Genomic DNA, 13,927 nt, shown 5'->3' on the forward strand with positions numbered 1-13,927 from the left:
CTCCGATGCCGAAGTAGACAGATCATATAAGTGTGCAACATATTAAGTACTCAAAACCTAGTACATAGTACAACAAAGTACAGTCAAAAGCCACACAGTGGATAGGATGAGAGTAATGCAAACCCTTGAGATAAATACTATATTATCTAATAATTTGTCAAGTTTCTCTCCGTTAAACGAGGTTGAAAACACAGTTGATCATTTCTATTGGCACTTATGCTACAATAAAATGTGGTGTTTGATTATAATTAATTCTCTTCTTTTGTTGTCGTGGTTATTTAGTGCAATAGTTTCATCCGGTGTGAGAAGAGGTATATTTAATTGTGTCATTATTTAATGATAGTTTAGAGATGATATAATAACAGTGTATCAGTTGGTTAACTAATTAAACATTTAATACACCCCTTTGGTTATTTGATTTTTTATATGATAAAGCTTTGTACTTGCAGCAGCTCATTTCTGCATTGATTGTTGATTATTCTTTATTGGTTGATTGGGCTCTGTATTCATACACATGGCCTCAATAGTAATATATATAGCATTTATTTACATTTCTAAAAACAATAAACATAGAAAAAGGGACATTTTGATTGATAAGTTAAAGGTTTTGAGGTTTTCTCTTCTTCTAATAGTTCCCGACCTGCCGGGGCCCTCACATCCTTCTCCCTAACAGAAACACACATACAGATGTATAATGTGTCCGTCCTCCCTGCTCTGCCACGTCCCGACATGTAAAGCACCTGGAGGAGGGCGGGGGCAGGTAGAGGGTCACGTGGTCGCACAGGTAGACGCTCCTCTACAAATACCCGGGGCAGGTTCAGCCATTGCTCCGAGATGGTGACTGCGGGAGGTTTCGCTTGATCCTTCACACGCGACGAACCCTGGATCTACTGGAGCTCTCACCTTTCCGCTCAGGTGTCGTTTGTACCGGCGTCCCCTCTCCGTGTCCACCGACTCACCGCTCGCTATCCCCGCGTAGTACTGCTTTAAGTTTTTGCCCCGTGTTTTCTGTTGTGTCGGGCGGAGTGTCTGAGCTCAGATGACGGCGCAGGTAGATTACCTGGTAGTGGCTTTCACCGCCACATCTGGCGCCAGCGGGGACCTGCTGGGATCCGACGAGAAGGAGCTGGTGCGGCTGGTCTGGCAGCTGGTGGACGTAAAGAACAAAAAGGTAAAAAAGGAAAAACAAACCAAATCCTATTAACACACCACTAACTGCACTTATCAAAGTTATTCTAAAGTAGAACATGTGCTGGTACATTAAATGAGCAGTAAAGTAGAAAAGAGACTTAAACATTAACAATAATACTAATATCAATAATATGTGTTAATTAAATGGGCCAAGTTACGAGTCAGATAAGTTTGCTCTATGTACACATCTATTAAACATCTACTAAAACATCTACAAGTCCATTATAAGCACTAAAGTTATCCAGCGAGTACAAATGGTGTGACTATTATTTTATGTGTAATAAACAATATGTAATAAACATCTATTTATTGGTTATTTGACTCGTCTATATGTCACCAAACTGTCATACTGAATGTCTTGTAGTCAGTTGAGTTTGTACGTAGGCTGTTTTCAAGACACGCATGTATTTGTCCTGTGAACCAGTTGGGCCGGGTGAATGAGCTCCTCATCAAGCCTGACCTCTCCGACATGACGGAGGAGAAGGAGGAGGAGGAGGATGTGGTGGAGGAGAGCGTCGAGGAGGAGAATGGCTCGGGAGCAGAGTGCGTCTCCACATCCGCAAACCTCGAGGCAGCTTTAAACCAGGTGATAATGTCTCCCTCGAATAAGACGGGTAGACTTATCGTAATTATCAACACACCGGGGATAGAATATTAACATTTTTTTCTATATTTTCTGAACGTTTGATTTCCTCTGCAGTTTCACCTACAGCTGACAAATGAGGTGAACAGTGCGGGCGCAGGCACGTCGGTGTGTTTGTGTACAGACGGGCAGCTCCACATCCGCCAAGTGATTCACCCCGAGGCCGCCAGCAAGGTGAGCGGGCTGGGTGGATGTTCCCTCGCTGCAGCCTCAGAGTGTTGTGTCAGCGCTGTGCTCCTGGTTGAACGCGATCTCATGGTGAAAGTCGAGAGAGACGGTCTCGCAAACAGGTCTAATGACACACGCCCATGCACATACCTATCTCGTTCTCTCTGGGGCAAAAAGCATCTGCGCACAGGCACTCTGATGAAATGCTCACACACGTCTTCCAAACCATGGCGTTGCGCAGACGACTCAAGCAGCTTGTGCAAACACCAATATAAGTGCAATAAAACGGCAGCTGCCACATGTTCACATCCTTCCTTTTGATTTCCTCCCTCTCAAGAACATCCTGGTGCCGGATTGTTTCTTCTCGTTCTTTGACCTGCGGAAAGAGTTCAAGAAGCACTTCCCCTCGTCTGACCTCAAGGCTTCGAATGTACACACCATGGCAGAGTGTATCCTTCAAAACTGTCAACACGTGAACTGTTTGTATTTGTTTTGCGAGTGCCTCTTTAAACTTTTATTTTTACTCTGCTGTAAGTTGTTTATTTAACGCTTAACTCTTGGTATTTTGGATTGTTTTTCATATTAGTTCCTTGTGTGTTACATGCTCTCATGTGCACATTATAATGCTCGGAAACACACAACACACGCATTAGAGGTTTACAAGGCACGGGGTGTTGGCTGCAGGACTAGAGGTTTTGAAATGCAAATAGGGAAACAATGGCTGCACCTTACAGAGTGTTCAGTGAAACAGTGTGTTTAGCCAACAGCGAAAACCCCACACACCCACTGGAACCGGAAAACTAACATCTCACTGTGTGTGTGTGGGTGTGTGTCTTGCCTTGCGTGCTATAGTTTCTCTTTCTGCTCTTTGGGGTTTTTTCCCCATTGGTTTCTCCTACCCTCATAAAGCCAAAGCCATATATACGTGTGTGACCTGTTTTTATTATCTTGACTGCACCTTGTTTACATCCCTTGACCGAGTGCCTCTCAGCTCTGGGTCTACCTGTTGATGTGCCCCCCATGTGGGAGCCCTCAGCCACCCCGGACACCTCAGCCCCCCTGGACACCTCAGCCCCCCTGGAGACCTCAGCCACCCCGGACACCTCAGCCCCCCCGGACAGCCCAGCCATCCCGGACCCCTCAGCCATATTGTCTGCAGAGGCAGCCGTACAGCAGGTCAAGATGATGGCCAGCATCGTCCTTGCATTGCTCTCTGAGCCATTCGGTGAGTCGAATTAATTACTTGATTTCACACAATGTGTTAGTGCGGCAAAGGGATGTATTGTGTGTTTACAAGTAGGATCAGAGTAGTACACTACTTCATAAATAATCAGCAACTAATGTGGAAATGTAATAATTTTCAAGCAAAAATCCTGAATATTTAATGATCTCCTTAGGGACTTTCCTCTTTTTGTGCTATATAATTGTAATGGAATACACGTAACTTGATTATAAACGGTTGCTATAACTAAATCAAGACATGTTAATGTCAATATCTGGGAAATTGGGGTTTGGTGAAATGTTTTGCTACTTTTTGACATGTGACAGGCCAATCAAAAAAATCAGTATTTTTAAATAACAATTAGAATGGCACTCACCTCCGCCAAGGCCCAATAGTCCCCTTAAATTCAAGATGCTTCAACTTGACACACTTGTAAAGATATCAGTCCCCTATATATGCCAGATTTTTTCCCACCCACATCCAGGACTTCCCTATCTCGCAGTATAAAAGAAAGTGACATTTTTTCCCCTGGATCCAGATCTGCACCAAAATTCAATGTTTTTTCCCCTCATTCATATCACATCCACGTTTTGTGGAAACCCGTCCAGTAGTCTTTATATAATCTTTTTGTGTAATAATCTTACCAAACTGTGTTGCTTTCCTATCGCAGGTCACACATTTTCTAACTCGGAGAGAGTTAATGAGAAGTTTGAGACTGGAACCTGGTGAGTACATTTAGCTCAATACGAATATACTCGTTGTTCTCTGCCTCTGAAACCAACTCCATGTCCCCTCCTGCTGTGCTAATGTGTGTGCTAATGTGTGTGCTAATGTGTGTGCAGCAGTAAGATGGAGAAAGTGTGCGACTACACAGTGATCCGAGCCAGAGGGTTGCCATGGCAGTCCTCTGATCAGGATATTGCTCGATTCTTCAGAGGACTCAACATTGCCAAGTACGTTGTTGTTGGTTTATCAGAGGCGACTCTCATGTATACAGGCTTATATGTGGACATTTCATATTTCCCCATCTTATATGGGACGTGTCCATTGCTGTTGACTTAAGGTTTACAGAGTGCTATAAGGCTTTCTATGTTGTGTTGTTCAGAGGAGGGGCTGCACTGTGTCTGAACGCTCAGGGGAGGAGGAACGGAGAAGCTCTGGTTCGTTTTGTCAGTGAAGAACACAGAGACCTGGCTCTGCAGAGACACAAACACCATATGGGCAACAGATACATAGAGGTAACCTGTCCGAGCCCATCTAGACATTGCAAATAAAGAAAATTTACACCACACCACCCTAGATTTAATTTAGTTACCTTTATGTTTTCCCTTCATACACCTGATGATGTCAATCATTCTTTACCAACTGCTTTCCTGGCAGGTTTACAAAGCAACAGGAGAGGACTTCCTGAAGATAGCTGGAGGTGAGACAATAAAACATTGGACTGCTATCAACAACTGACATATCATTTATTATCCGCAGTAACCTGGGTATAAATTAAAACTGCATGAGCTCAGATCTATTAGGTTTCTTGTTCTGGTATTCGTACAAAATGTACAGTTGTTAGATTTAATAGATTCCAACAGGAAGGACGTGCTCTGGTTTGAAGATGCCTGGTTCACTTCACCATATTGGCAAACTCGCTCAGGCAGCCATATTACCCAGACTTATTGTTGCATGTAGGAGCTTGTGTTCAGCTATTTTCATAATTCCATTTAGATATTTGAAGATCAGATATCTTTGTATATAGCTTTCAGTCTCAATGGCTACTTTGACCAAACTACAGTGCAACTGACTTTTTTCATAGAATGATAATAACTTCAACGATGTAGCTATTAAGTGCTTCATCATACAAGTGGAGTCAGGACTGAAAGAAAAGTGCAAACAGTGCCACAGAAAACATAACCAAAAAGTAACCCTACCAAGGAAAACTGAATGCTTTTACAGGCTACAGTGTGATCATCGTAGCTTCTTGTGGTTAAGTGGGTGTGTCTGTATCCTTGTGTGTGTGCCAGGTACCTCCAACGAGGTAGCGATGTTCCTGTCCCGTGAGGACCAGATCATAGTGAGGATGCGGGGTCTTCCATTCATCGCCACACACGAGCAGGTGCTCGCCTTCTTCTCCCCAGGAGACGGCATTAAAGAGACATGTCCGGTCAGTGGAGGCAGGGACGGCATCCTATTTGTTCACTACCCAGACGGACGTCCCACTGGCGATGCGTTTGTCTTGTTTGCCTGCGAGGAACACGCCCAGTGTGCCCTGAGGAAACACAAGGAAATCCTGGGGAGAAGATACATTGAGCTGTTCAAGAGCACGGCAGCAGAGGTCCAACAGGTATGTCAGGGTGTCCGCCTGAATATGGGTGCGCTTCTTTCCACACTGTACCGCACAGTGGATTCATGTGTGTGTTTAGTTATACATTGACAAACGTTTCCAATATTTGCTTCATCATTTTCGGATTAAGGGTTTGTTGATCTTATTTGTTTTTCTTATCTTGTTGGTCTATTGTGGACAAAAAAGTTTGTTTGTGTGCACACAGCTTAGAGTGACAATGTGTGGGTGTGCTCCTTTTCTCCACAGTCAGTCGTAGGAATTATTATTGGTTTAGAGCTTAAGGGTGGGAACCTGCATAACGAGATGGATTGGAACTGTTTCCTTCTTTCTCCGCCTTCCACCGCTCCCTTCTCGTGCGGTGAACACATGGACTCATTTTCTTATCTATGCTAACCGATCAGTGCACGCCCACAGACGTATCTATGCAGATGCCTTTTCTCATGCTTCTTTGTATGGCGGACTAAGTGGCTTTATTGGTCCTCTCCAGAAATGCAAACATGCAGGTGACGTGCTGGCAACAAGCCAATTCCCGTCTCACACTGAAACACCTTTAAACACAGTGTGCCCAAGTCTTTGTTGTGCACAAGGTGTGTGTTGACAGGTGACTTTATTCTTGCCCCTTTTTTAACCATACATAAGAATGAATGTATCATAATCCGTAGGTGTGTATTTTGGAGTAGGAGGAAAATAGGGCATCCATCCCTTTCTGATCCATTGACAGTCTTTGCTTCAGGCAGTGTATGTTATTTTTAAACTGTGTGTGTGTGTGTGTGTGTGTTTTAGGTGTTGAACCGGTACTCATCTGCCCCTCTGATCTCTGTGGCCCCTGCCCCCTTGGTGTCAGTCCTACCTGCGGTGTCTCTTCTTCCTCCTCCGGGTGGTTTGAGGGACTGTCTGAGGCTGAGGGGGCTGCCTTACACAGCGAGCATAGAGGACATCCTCACCTTCCTGGGCGAGTTTACACACGACATCAGACCACATGGTGTGCATATGGTCCTCAACCAGCAGGTACATGCAAAAACCCGCACTGACACACCCATAGACTTCTTCTTCTGGCGCAATGTTACAATAATTTTTTCCGATCGTGCCTGTTTCCAGGGCCGTCCATCAGGCGACTGCTTCATCCAGATGACCTCAGCAGAGAGAGCACTTCAGGCCTCACAGCGGCTCCACAAGCATGTGATGTCCAGCCAGCGAGGGGCGAACAGCCGCTACGTGGAGGTGTTCCCCTGCAGCGCAGAGGAGATGGGCCTGGTGCTGATGGGAGGCTCGCTCTCACACACACTTACACACACACACAACCGGAGCAGGAGTGGGACAGGGCTCAGCCCGCCGCCATGTAAGTCCAGACGTAAGTGCTGCTGGGAGCTGGGGGTGCTTCGGGACTGCCGGGTAGGTGGGCTCCTGCCCTGGGGGCAGGGTTGCTGGGTTTTCTCTAATCTAGTACTGTGGGAGGATGAGACCATCTGGTCTCACGAGGAGGATTCAAATCTGTGTGTGAGAAACTTTGTGTTGGTGTGTGTGTGTGTGTGTGTTGGTGAGAGTGTGGAACGTCTTTAGTGATTAGTGTGATTAAATCATAAATTTGCATGCACTGAGAAACTTCACATGGTACCTGTTTATTCTGCACTTCACAAACTGATTAAATCTTGTAGTTCATCTCTGCAGCAGCATGGTGGTTACTTGTTTTACTCCCTAACCAATTCTCCAGTAATTCGTTAACATCTGAAACGGTTGGAAAAGTGTAAGCGAGACATCTTCAGTCTCTTCTCTTCTACATTATGTAAAAATGTCTTACAACTGTCCAGTCTGATCAAATTGGTAGTGGTGGTTGTGGGAATTAGCATCAATAGACTGACGCGCCTCAGCGTCTCCTCTACTTGTCCAATCGGGAGCGCTGGGAAAGGTGGGTAGAGCTGAACGCTGGTGCATAGATGTGTAGATGAAGTCCTTCACTGTAAATGTGCACTCGTGCACCTGTAGTTTTCAAAGCAAGTTCCATTGAATAATAGGTTGAATGAAAAAGAGACAGAACAGTGATTCAAGGTCAGACATGGCTGGTAGTGAGGCCAGGTTAAAACAAGGGTAGATACACGTCGACTGCTAAATCCTTCCAATGTCTCAATACACTGAGGGGACCGATCAACTTTGGTTTGCTTTAAAAGAATGTGGGGCTACGCTGAGGAGACTAACGACAAACTACTACACATTTTTTCACCCAATTAACCTTTGAGGGGATTAAAGCCTGATTAACTGGTCCACTGATACAAATTTTCATATCTATTATTGTCGTTTATGTTCTGATATGAAAACAGAATAATCAAGGCATTAAATATGTGGATTTAGGATTTCATTTAATGTAAACAAATATTTTTTTTTGTTTATCTTCTTCAAGTTCTACATATTTGGATTTATTTGTCTTTTCATTTTAATTATACATTTATATTATAATCATATATAATTTATGATGACATCTTAGAGTTGCACTTATTATGAAAATGCATACAATATTTTACTTCCTAATATCGGTACTGGTATTGGCTCCAGAAGGAATTCACGCTTGAAAACTGCTCACCTGGCAACCAGATATTCTCATAAAGCCACAGTTTAGTTTAACGTGCTGCACAAAGAAGCCTTCGCTCTGTCACACACACTGAACGGTACATGTGTCAGGTGCTGAGTCTTTATTAGTTGCGGCCATTGTTTGCAAGTTTGCATGAGCGTCTCGTTGAGTAGCAAACAATGACCAGACCTAACCATCGTGACCCTGTGTACTTGTGTTGCTGTTTGTGTGCGTCTTTGTGTTTCTAAGTCGTGCGTCTCTCCCGCTGCTCTCTCCCCACCAGGTCTATCGCCTCCATCGTACGCCTTCTCTCCTGCGCCATCCGTCTTCCCTTCAGAGGCCGCCGCTGCCCTCTACCCTCCCATTGGTCAGGTGTTGCTGACCCCTCGCCACCTGCCACCAGGACACGCCTACTACCCCAACACAGCTCAGCTTTACATGAACTACACAGCGTACTACCCCAGGTAACCAGCGATTATTAAAGATGAACAGAGACGGACACATGCTGATATTCTTGCTAACTACCTGATTCTTCATTCTAGTGACTTTAATTGTGATTGGATTGTTCTTTCACTCTGGACATCTTAAAAATGAACCAATCCTCACATTGTTTATGACGAGTTATGACGTCACTGGAGATGCTATGTTCCAAAATATGGTTTGGAAGAATTTTTAGGTTTGCTAAAACCCATTCAAATACTTTCAACGTTCTTAAGTACCTTACTGATGTGACCACTCCTGATCATCATTGGACATATCTTTTGTGAGAGCTTTGTCGAGTCTCCAAATTATTTGTTAGATTATCTAATAAGAAGTGTTTGTAGAAATGTCTACCCTCTTTCCCATATGGAGTGAACCACTCTGTCAACGCCCTATCTCGCCATGTTTAAGAAAGAGGGGAGGGGGGGGGGGGGGGGGGGATGCCTGGAGTCGCACGTTCGGCCGGAACCGCTCGAAAATGTAATCGGTTCTGCTTCAGGCTATGCCCCGCCCCTCAAGAAGATTTCATGGCAATCGGTTCAGTAGTTTTTTCGCTGAAAGACAAATGACGGCCTGGAAAACACAAACTCCTTTGTGGGTCTAATGAATAGATTTAAGTGGCAGCTGATCTAAACAGAGCCTCTCAGACTTTGTGTTGACTTGCAGGCTGTGTGCTGCTGAGTAAGCAAATAAGAGACTAAACCAGTATTGTTTATATGTTTGATTTCTCCGAGCCTTCTGTTTGCATTGGTATTATTTTGATTACATAAGTACACAGAAAAAAATCCAAGATGTCTTACACTCACTGCAGCTAATGACATAAACATGTACATTATTTTGGTGAGTTCTATGACAACAAAAGTTTTGCAATAACACAGTCGCATTTCCTTTCTTTTAAAAAAAATGTCCTTTGAATGGGAAGTACATTTCAGTTTGGTTGGTTTGTTTGCATCGTAGATTCTGTTTGATTCACCAGAAATAGGCAGGAACAGTTTTCCCTTGGTTGAAAGGCATCTTGCCAAGGAGAACGGTTGGGACAAGGGTAGTTAATAACTGAGCTCTGTGGTATCAGAGAACTTGGTAAACATCGGTGACCTCTGTTTCTCCCTTGTGGGCCTTTCTCTCCTGGAGAAAACAGGCTATTTACAAACGACACCTGAAGTTAATCCAACACTTATGAGCTTTGTTTGCTCTGAATTTTGCAACTTTTCAAAAGTAGTTTTTCCTGCTTTCGGGATATTTTCAGGATTACAGTCTGTCCATGTGTTCTCTCTTTTCTTTCTCTAGTCCGCCTGGCTCACCCAACACCTTAGGATTCTTCCCCTCCCCCTCCTCCATCTCCTCTCAAGGGGGGTTGATGCGTATGCCAGGTTTGCCTTACGGCAGCAATGGAGTCAAAGAGCTGCTTAATGCAGTGCAGGGATACCAGGTAAGAGACGGCTCTACAAACACAAAACACATCTTAAGGTCTAGGAGTTATGAATCCATACCAGTGCTCTGTAACTTCAGCGTTCACATGCTTCTCTGTAAGATCCAAGTGTCGTATTCAAATCTCCTTCTATTGTGGGTGTGTATTGTCAGGCATCCACTGTGTTTGCCCTGAGGCTATCAAACTAGTTTATCCCGTCTACTCTCCCTGTTCTGTCACTCCTGCACTGCTGCTTGCTTAGACTTGAATTGGATGAACTCAAACCTTCTTTAAACTTTGAAGTGAGTGAAGAGTCTCAGGGATATATGACACAAAAGAGGGTTTGTTTGGTTCATACTTATTAATTAATCACTAAATACGAATTATTTAAATTAGAAACCAAAAAAGGTAATAATTAATAATAAGAGTGGAATTTCAGATTGTCGAACGCCTCTTTGACCTCCACGGTGGACCCAGCAGGTCCATGTGGTCTTGCGGTTAGCTTCCATGGTTGCCTGTATTTCAGCCCCCTGTCTCTGTCATTCCTCCCCCCCCATTCCTCATACTACAGTACGCCCCCGAGGATGCTCTCTTGCACGCCCATGGGGCCCTGCATGCTCACGACCCGGCCAGGACAATGCTTACGCAGCCCAAAGAATGGGTGTGTATTTAAGGTGTCTAAAGCAGGTGGCAGGTAAGGATTGGTTGGGGGTTCAGCAAGGGGGGGCGATCTAGTTTAGACAGTGATTGTAGCTGTGGCTTGGGTCTTGACTGGTCACCGAGGGTTACAGGACTCGACACGACGAGTGACGTGTTCTTTCTAAAGAGGGAATTTTCCACTAACCACGCACAGAAGCAACAATGGACATATCTCCTTGAGTTGAGTGGTTAGAGGAATTCTCTTTGATTCTCAATCAATCCTTTGGTTTTGTTTTATATCCTTGTTACAGGATGTTGTTCTCTGACTGTAGGACCCTTTAAATCTGCCTTATCAACCACTGGCTACTATTTCTGTCATCTGAGTCTTTATAGGTAGCAGCATTACGCTAATAGAGTCAATTGACTGTTCACTAAACCCTGACCTATACTGCCAGAACTACGCATGGCAGTAATCAAGCCTTGGATTTCTCCATATGCTAAAACAATGTGTATTCATGGCTCTGTAGTAGTAGATTTACTTGGTTTCTCATGATTTCGTAAAGTAGTAGTGTCTTCATCAGGTTTTTAAAACAAAAACATAGAGCAAAATGTTAAGGAAAGGCCACTTTAGTCATTTGCTCAAGTTAGACTTGTTAAAACTATCTAACTGGGGAGCCTGCCAGCTCAACTGGTAACGAGGCTTGAGCTGGTTCGGTTCTGGTGGGTGTCTTTCCCACCCTCTCTCCCCATTGAGCTGTTTCTGTCCTATCAATAAAGGTGAAATGCACAAACAATATATACAAGTAATACCAGTAGTAGTAATCGTTACTTCCATGTGTTTGCAAGAATGCAAAGCTTGACAAACATAAAAAAACGTAACTCAGGGGGACGTGGTTTAGTGAACGGTCAGTTGCTGGTGTGTTTAGTGTAATGTTCATTAGGTGGGTAATTGCAGGTGTAGCCCTCAAGCGGTGAAGAAGGTGGCGGCTAACATCTGGTGCTGGTTTGAGTTTGTTGCTTTTGCACTGGGATAATAAACTTCTGTCTCTCTCTCCCTCTGCTTCCCCCACTCCAGAGTCCCTTGGAGTCCGTTTCCCTCCTGAACAGCAGTCTGATTGGTCAGTCCAGCGGAGGTGACGCCGCTCTCATGTCCCTCCCTGCTCTCATGTCCAAGCAGGCGGGACAGTACCTGGACCTGACCCTGCTGTAGGGTCACACATATACAGAGGTCATGTGAAAGTGACTTGTGATGTATTGTTAGGTTTAAAAAAGAAAAAGAAAAAAAAAAAAAAGAGTCTTTTAGCTGTGTTATTTATATCTTTAAGATCAGAAATTAATGTATTTTATACCAAAATCATTGGGGCCTTAGCCCAAAAAATAGCAGTTTTGTCTTATATTGCACAGTGTGTATTTTAAAAGCTTTATAGAGATTTTTTTTAAACATGTTACGATATTTTAATCACTCTGATATATTTGCTAGCCAAACTAGAGAAGAAAGACCGAGTGGCAACCGAGCTAAATCTTTTCTGAATCTTTTCTGTGAAGAGTGAACGTGCGAGTGTGAAAACGATGAGAGTGAGTATTACACATGGCTGTGTTGACGTTTTAATACTCAATCTGTTTATGCAAATACATTTTATGTTTATACACATTTGATACAGTACATAGTGATTGTATTGGAAGCTTTAGTGCATGAAGAAGTTAGTAGTGAAACTAAGATGTTTACATTATGCCAAATATCAATGCACTGCTAATCAATAAGACTATTAACGAATATAATAGCAGTATCTTTGAATGACTATGTTACACTGTGAGTTTGTCAAATAGTCGGATCCTTGCGTCAGACTTCACTTACAAAAACAAAAAAAAGGAAATGTGACATCTCACACATCCCTTGTTGTGCGCCCTATACGGGTCAGGTTCCTTGTTGTGTATTTGCCAATGTTCTCTTGCCTTTTGTGTTTGGATTCCCACCTAAAAAAAGTATAGCCCTAGTTCTAGTAACCTCACCAAGGGGTTGTACACTTGTACACGGATCATTTCTATCACAAGCTCTCACCTGAACGAGTCGATGTCAGGAGCCGGAGTTTGTTTCTGGCGGATTTGATTACATGTTTTTTGTAAAGTAAAGACTCATCAGTCCCCTCACACTTTCCCTTGTCTTCCTTCCACCATCTGCGCTGATGTTGGGGAAATGTGATCGAGTAAACAGTTGAGTCTAACGAAATTCCTTTGCCAATTCCCCCGATAGCTAAATCCTTTGCAGAGCAGGTGGAGAGGGAGTGAAGCACACCTCCGATGTGCACCTCGTGAATTGAATTGCCATTTGTTCCCTGAAAAGTTTCTGTTAGGGCTCCGTGTTGCTGTACTCGCATTCCACAGTCGGAGCGCAAACTCCTGCTCAGGATGTCCCGCTGTGGCCATGCTGAAAACAATAAATAAACATAACATGAAGTCGGCTGATCTCCAGGTGTTTGATTTCGCTTTTTGACCGGTGAGCTTTTCATTTCTCTTTGCGCTGTACTTATTGTGCTGTCAAAGGTGGAGCTGCCGGTGACGGGATCTAGCTGCAGGTGAAACAAGGGGATCTCCCTCTCACTGTCATCTGTTTTCCACATTCACACACAAGCTATGGCAAGGAAACTATTGTCCCTCAGACACACTAAACACATTATGTGAGGCGATGGCCTTCTTCTTTCTTTTTCACACAAGGTGGAAAAGGGAAGCATAGAGAGTGCAAGAAGGGGTTAAGAGAGTGGGAAGCAAGACAAAACCATGTCAGACCCCCTCAGGGCAGATTTGTCATTGTGTAACACAATCTTGTGCACCCCACCCAACTTGATCCCTTTTAAACACACACTCACTCTGCCACTTACAAAACCGGCACAGCAACACTATTAGAAGCCTAAAAGCAAAGCTCCAAATACTGATTTCAACCTGAATCGTTTGACAGGCAGATTTTAAATACACAGTACATCATCTATCGTGGGGAAACAGCTGTGTGATGTGTTAGTTTATTAATTAAATAAAACTTGTGAAAGTGTTTTATCCCAGTTTGAAATGTGTTCAAGAATTGAAGTGTGAATAATATACATTTCAAGAATTGAAATAATATGATTGTATCTTAGATGAAGTCTAATCCAAAGGATATCAGGAAACGAAGGGGGGTGCAGACAGAAAGAGAGGATGATTGTCTTTGATAGTCTATGGTGACCGCCCAAAAGAGCAAAACACAACCAGAAAAAAATAAATCATATAGCACAATGCGGTGACACAAT

The 13,927-nt window shown here is 43.7% G+C and overlaps 1 protein-coding gene across 5 annotated transcripts; it reads left to right on the forward strand.

The window, feature by feature from the left end:
- Positions 1-786: 786 nt before the first annotated feature.
- Positions 787-13,107, forward strand: esrp1 (epithelial splicing regulatory protein 1). Of its 5 annotated transcripts, none has more exons than XM_053431674.1 (16): positions 787-1,171; positions 1,616-1,777; positions 1,892-2,008; positions 2,340-2,451; positions 2,994-3,227; positions 3,895-3,949; positions 4,067-4,177; positions 4,330-4,462; positions 4,605-4,647; positions 5,240-5,559; positions 6,343-6,567; positions 6,658-6,910; positions 8,406-8,586; positions 9,890-10,031; positions 10,582-10,671; positions 11,725-13,107. In XM_053431674.1, the coding sequence occupies exons 1-16, from the start codon at positions 1,040-1,042 to the stop codon at positions 11,857-11,859; spliced, it is 2,445 nt and encodes an 814-aa protein (XP_053287649.1). In that variant the 5' UTR covers positions 787-1,039; the 3' UTR covers positions 11,860-13,107. The 5 variants fall into 5 exon arrangements, with proteins under 5 accessions (XP_053287649.1, XP_053287650.1, XP_053287652.1 ...); XM_053431675.1 differs by having other exon boundaries at positions 6,658-6,898; XM_053431677.1 differs by having other exon boundaries at positions 10,582-10,704; positions 11,725-11,862.
- The last annotated feature ends 820 nt before the right edge of the window (positions 13,108-13,927 follow it).

This window comes from Pleuronectes platessa, chromosome 10, assembly GCF_947347685.1.
Source record: "Pleuronectes platessa chromosome 10, fPlePla1.1, whole genome shotgun sequence".
Classification (NCBI taxonomy): domain Eukaryota; kingdom Metazoa; phylum Chordata; class Actinopteri; order Pleuronectiformes; family Pleuronectidae; genus Pleuronectes; species Pleuronectes platessa.

What these genes read in the sequence shown, in the direction of transcription:
- esrp1 (XM_053431674.1), top strand. Translation starts at nt 1,040, where the DNA reads ATGACGGCGCAGGTAGATTACCTGGTAGTGGCTTTCACCGCCACATCT. An exon ending in TCGAGGCAGCTTTAAACCAG is followed by an intron (nt 1,778 to 1,891) that starts GTGATAATGTCT and finishes TTTCCTCTGCAG; the next exon opens with TTTCACCTACAGCTGACAAA. An exon ending in TGGGCAACAGATACATAGAG is followed by an intron (nt 4,463 to 4,604) that starts GTAACCTGTCCG and finishes CTTTCCTGGCAG; the next exon opens with GTTTACAAAGCAACAGGAGA.